This window comes from Camelina sativa, chromosome 8 (assembly GCF_000633955.1).
Source record: "Camelina sativa cultivar DH55 chromosome 8, Cs, whole genome shotgun sequence".
NCBI classification, from domain to species: Eukaryota; Viridiplantae; Streptophyta; class Magnoliopsida; order Brassicales; family Brassicaceae; genus Camelina; species Camelina sativa.
The window spans coordinates 20,433,935-20,439,934 of record NC_025692.1 but is presented as its reverse complement, the minus strand read 5'-3'; the positions used below and the strand labels follow the sequence as shown (position 1 = coordinate 20,439,934).

General features: G+C 37.9%; 2 protein-coding genes across 3 annotated transcripts in view; both read right to left on the bottom strand.

Moving 5' to 3' along the window:
• The window catches only part of LOC104707656 (callose synthase 11-like), a 9,866-nt gene extending 8,971 nt beyond the window's left edge, over window positions 1–895 (bottom strand). The window contains exon 1 of one of the 2 annotated variants that reach the window (XM_010424049.2): window positions 262–895. In XM_010424049.2, the coding sequence (XP_010422351.1) occupies window positions 262–788 (527 nt within the window). In that variant the 5' untranslated portion in view covers window positions 789–895. The remainder of the gene's footprint in view (window positions 1–261) is intronic. The other variant, XM_010424042.2, reaches the window with a different exon arrangement.
• Window positions 2,391–4,864, bottom strand: LOC104707654 (L-type lectin-domain containing receptor kinase VII.1-like). The gene is made up of 2 exons (XM_010424041.2): window positions 3,958–4,864; window positions 2,391–3,867 (listed from the first exon to the last, which is right to left on the bottom strand). The coding sequence occupies exons 1-2, from the start codon at window positions 4,583–4,585 to the stop codon at window positions 2,525–2,527; spliced, it is 1,971 nt and encodes a 656-aa protein (XP_010422343.1). The 5' UTR covers window positions 4,586–4,864; the 3' UTR covers window positions 2,391–2,524.

Below are 6,000 nucleotides of genomic sequence, written 5' to 3'. Positions count from 1 at the left end.
GCTCTCTTACTCCAAAAGTACTCATTGATGTCGTCGTAGTTTCTCCAAGCAGAGTGTGGCTTCGTCCCATTGTTGCTACTCTCAACCTCCGTCTTAACCGTCTTATAAATCGGCATGACCACACTCTTGAGGAAGGCACAATCACCGGAGAAGGAAGGCCAGTAAGGCATTCCGGTCATATCATCAAACTCTCCGTCGAGGACTTTGTTGAGCTCCATAGCCATGTGGTGGAAAATGTAACACAGACACTCAGGCATGAACCTGAGATTCGCAGATTCTCCCCAAATCAAGAGATAGAGAGCTACATAGAGAAGCTCACGGCGGAGATTCAAAACAACATTAGTTTGATGACGGCTCTGGGTAGGGCTGGTGACGTGGCACCTCACTCCGAGGAAGGAACACCAATTCGTGTAGTTCCGGAGAAGCTTCTTGCGAAATCGACGGAGAACAGTGGGATCGAGACCGTCGGGATGAAGCGGCGGCGGTTGAAGTCGCATTTGAGAGTTAGCCAAGTGGAGGACGAGATTCTCTCGCTGGTTCCGAACGTTGTCGATTTGAAAACCAAATAGAAGACCAAGCCAGTCCATCAAGTCCATGCGAGTTGTGAAATCAACAAACGGAGGTTTGGGAAGGTCTCCAACTATTCTAAGCGCCGCCGCCGCCGCTCTAACCTCCGGGTAACGCAGCGACGGATGCTCCGTTAAGAAATCATGAATCGGAATGATATTATACACCTCAAGCGACGGTGACGCCGCGGTGGTGGCTACCGATGGCCGCTGCCTTCTCATCGCCGGCTAACGGTTTCTTTACTTAGAATCTTTTTTCAAAAATTACTTCATCTTTTTTCGTTTCTTTAAGTTTTCAAAGACAGTGACGAAACGAAACTGTGTTAATGGAGAGATAATAATAATGATATTACCAAAAATAATAAAAGAGATAACGATATGTGTCTCGTCGTACAAACAATACATGCTCCTTAAAGGTATTGACCGTTCGATTGATTGATGGCTATGATCTAACGGTAGATATTAGGTAAACCGAGCGTCCACGAAACAGAGACGTGTAGGGTTATACGACACGTGCGACAAACGCGCGTGTCAGAAACTCGAGAGAGAATCTCTGAAATCGAGAGAGAAAACAAGACAAAAGAGCATTTATATCCGTTATATTATCCTCGTGGGCTATGAAAACGGCAACGTTTTTAATGAAGGTTAGAGTTACCATTGAATTGGATAACGACTCCGTATTGACTAGGATTGAAGATATAAACTGAGAAAGGCAATTATATTTTGTGGGATTATTAACTAGTGATGGTGCGGCTGATGAGTGAAAGTGATGGCACTTTTGCGTTGTTTGAATCCTAATCTTTTTCAGATAATCATATAATTAGAATGTAATGAACAAAACTCTTTTGCTAAACTTACGGCACGGTGTCATTCAGAATATGACAGTCGAAACAAATAAGGAATCACGTTCTTAAGTTGGATTTTGACACTCCAAAAAAAATAGAGAACTTCATAGAACCCGGCAACATCGAATCTTTGTGTCTTTTAGTTTGTCTTTTTATCTGAAATACAATAACCTTTTAAAAATATGATAAGATTCAAGACCATAGCTTTATGCTCTTTCCAAAAATAAAATGCTTTTTTCTTTTACCTCTCTGGCATCCATATGCATTATACTTATATGATTGATTACATTGGGAGTATGGGACTCGTGACAGTTAGGATTTTTATACGTATTAGTATAATGCAAATTAGATCATGTCAGAATATAATTTTTTTTTTATCACAACCTTATATTTCTATTTATGAAAGAAAATGATTCATAAATAGAAATATAAGGTTTATTGCTCAATTTTTCTAATATCATAGCACCAAAACATTGCTTTATGAAAGTGATTCATAAATAGAAAAATAAGGTTTATTGTTCAATGTTCTAAGATCATTTACAAAAATTTGAATGATAATTGCCTATTGGGAAGGATTCATGAAAGCTTAAATTAGTCATATTCAAGTTTATCACCTTTAGTTTTCAAATTTGGATCCGCATAATACTTTTTTTTTCTTGATATGAAAAGATCCGAATAATACTAACAGCTTATATTCGAATTTGAATCCGATAGCATAGCCCCAAAACATCACTCTCCCTCTACGTGTTAACCTTACTGCATTTGGATGTGAATCCTATTTTAGTAAAAACGTTTTATAGTGATCTATATATGTTTTTTACTTTTTAGGGCTTGTTGATTTCTGATATGTATTCGCTTAAAAGCTAAAACTCTTTTTGGTCATTGTCTCTTAATTTTTTTGATATAACTTATAACTTCTGATGCAAAAATTATTTAGTTACATATTAATAAATAGAAAACTAATTTCACAAAAAAAAAGTAAAAAGAAAAATCTAACAATATATGTATAATGAAGTGCGTTTACAAAACCTTATATGTACTCAACATCAAACAAAGTAAAGCCACAAAAAGTAACTACATCTTTTTAGGTTTCTTAAGCCATTCATTCATACATCACCTCCCGTCTAAAATAGAGCTATTCCAAGACGAAATAGATACAGACAAGGACTGAAGTCTGATCTGCTCCATCGTCGGATGGGACGAGGTTCCATACCAAAACTCTCGTGAGCTCCCACGAGATCCCATCTTCCTCAGCATCCATGACTCAACATCTTCACTACTTTCCGCTTCAAAGATCTCTGCTTTGTCACCTTCAAACACTTGAACCACTTGTCTCATTGACGGTCTCTTGGCCGGATCAGGATGTGCACAAAGCAATCCAAGCTGCAAAACTCTCTCTGCTTCATCAATGGCATGATTCATTGCTTGTGTCATCATCATCCGTGAATCAAGCCCATTTAAAATCTCACCTTTTTCCATTAATCCCCAAACCCAATCCATTAACGATTTCTTCCCTTCTTCAATAGGTCTTCTCCCACACATTACTTCAAGAACAAGTATCCCGTAAGCAAAAACATCTGTTTGTGTAGATGCACGCCCTGTCTTAACCACTTCAGGAGACAAATAGCCAGCCGTACCAACCACCCTAGTGGTCCTAACCGCTTGCTCGTGTCCATGAACCCGAGCTAACCCGAAATCACTAAGCCTCGGTATCATATCTCTGTCAAGCAACACGTTGCTAGCTTTAATATCTCTATGTAAAACCTTAGATTCCCATCCTTCATGCAAATACAATATCCCTGACGCCACACCTTTCAAAATCCGGATCCTCTCTTCGCAGCTAAGTATAGTTTTCTCCTCATCGTTTTCGAAGATCCATCTGTCTAAACTTCCATTCTCCATGTAATCATACACCAACATGAAACTACCTTTCTCTTTCTTGCACCAACCTCTTAAAGAAACTAAATTACGATGCTTTAACCTCCCAAGACTTGAGATCTCAGCTACAAACTCTCTCATCCCATCGCTACTCTCCTGCGAAATCCGCTTAACCGCAACTTCCACAACCCCCCCTTGTAACAAACCTTTATACACTTTCCCATTCCCACCAATCCCAATCACATTCTTCTCATCAAAACCCTTAGTCCCGGACTCAATCTCCTCATACGGAATCCGATGAGGCCAATACTCCATTTCCCAATCCTCCATCAACGCTCTCTTCCTCGCCTTCTCTAATCTCTTTCTCACCACACCAAACAACACCAAACCAAACAAAGAAACGATCAAGAAACAGAACAACGCCAATACAGAAACAAACCATTTCGCTTTAAGAATCGAGTCCTTTGGTAAAACAAACGAAGGCAAACCAGTAGTGATCAAACTATCACTCAATGAGAAATTAGAGTTACTAAAACTCCAAGCTAGAATCTTATGACTCTGAACCAATCTCCCTGTAGCTGCAGTGAATCCAACAAACATCTCATCTTCCACAACGCCAGAAAGATTCAAAGGCGTACTAAGCAAAGGAGCCTTAGGTCGAATCTTACCAGCGACTTGCATAGTAACGTTAACCACAAAGTCTCTGTAATCAATCCAAACTTGATAGTTTCTTCCATCGTTAAGCTTCAACGGCTTAAACACTCCATCGTCAGACCAATACCCAGATGTGTTAGCATACATTGAATGAAGCGAATTAACATCGATGCCGACATGGTTAGCATCGATGTCGCTGAATTCTTGATTAGCGAAAACGTCAAACTCAACTCCAAAGATGTGGTTATTAGGGTTACCATTGTTAGTCAAATTGGACAGACCCAAGTGTTGAGCAGAGCTAGACCCGTTGATTCCAGTGGTGGGTGCGAAGAGGAAAACGATTCCGTGACCAGGAAGCGTGTTCTTGTAAGGAGCCATGGCGAAGATGAAGGAAGTGGAGAAAGGTAAAACAGAGGAAGTCACTGGATCTTTTGTCCGGATGATTTTTCTGTACAGAGCACGACCGGTCTCAAACGATGTTTGGTTGGTTAAAGTTAGGATTTTGGATTCGATTGTGGCGATCCCGAAGAGGGAGATAACAGATGAAGAGTCATTGAAGCCGTTGAAGACGAAATCAACGGCTGAAACAGAGTTTAGAAGGATGAGTTCCAAAAGGGTAAGAAGAAAGAGAAGAGCTTTCATGGCAGAGGAAGAAGACGAAGACGAAGAGGGTAAGCGTGAGGTTTGATGTCATAATTGGGAATTGATTAAAGAGGTAATGAAGACAGTTGTTGAAAAGGAAAGTTGAAAGCTTTCGAGGCAAAGGTTTGATCTTTTTTTATTATTATTTTTTTTGTCAATGTTTCTGACTTTTTGGGATTTGGGTTTTGTACTTTGGACTTTTTGTACTTTTGGTCTCGTCACGTATACGTATTAATGAAGCGTGTACTATGTGTTAGCATAGGTTTAAAATTAATTTGATAACAATTTTGGTGTCAAACTATCAATGTTTAGTAATTCGATAAATGTAAGTTATGGCAGAAGAAGAATTGCAATTTTATGGCAGAATAAGAAGTTACATTTGAGGATTGATAAAGGCATGAAGCTTTGAGCAATAATGACAGTTGTAATTTGGGAAAGTTGAAAGCTTTCGTGAGGAAGGAAAGGTTTGATTGTCTTTATTGATCTTCATTTATTGTTTTTTTTGTCCGTCAAAGTTTATGACTTTTTGGATTTGGGTTTGTGTAATTTGGACTCTTGGTGTCATTGTAGTTATCTGGAGTAATTATGGTATTTGGTGTGGTACGTAGTCTATGTTGCATGGAAACTCTTTTTGAAGTCCGTTTCCCGTTTTCGAAACGTTTCGGAAACATAAACTCTTGGAAACTCGGAAACAAGGCACAAAAACACGATTCCTAGAAATTTCTGTTTGGAAACACGATGGAAACTCCATCTTCGTTTTGGAAACACGACGGAAACTTCTTTTTTAATTTGAAACTTAATAAATAAATATTTTAAAATATAAAACTTCATTATAGATATAAATATATAATATTATTAGTGTTTTAATTCAACTATTTAATATTTATATTTGAAGTTTTATTGTTTGAAGTTTTTTGATATGCTTTTTATGTTTGGTGTTTTAATATATATATATTATAGATATAAATATATATATATATGTATATGTGCATACGTTTCTAAAACGTTTCCATTTCCTAATATTTGAAAAAAACCGTTTCCCATTTCCGAAACGTTTCGTTTCTGCGTATCCGTTTCCGTGTCTATGCAACCTAGGCCGTAGTACAATTTAATACAGTATAGATGAAAGATTTGAAAGTTTCCACATTAAGAAAAAAAATCGATTGTATGCGACTTTTTTGGAATAAATTTGTTTATGTTAACCAACACGTGACATATGAATACCATTTCCTCAAAACTATATATTTACAGAAGAAACAAACGAGATATTTGATTTCCGGGATAAACTCTACGCAACGTGTTAGTGTTTACCAGATCTTTATCTGCCTAGACAGAAGCTTTAACGACGTAAATGCATGACAAGTTTTGGAGAGACGTAACACTAAATGAGACACATTGACTTTTACTACTTATAA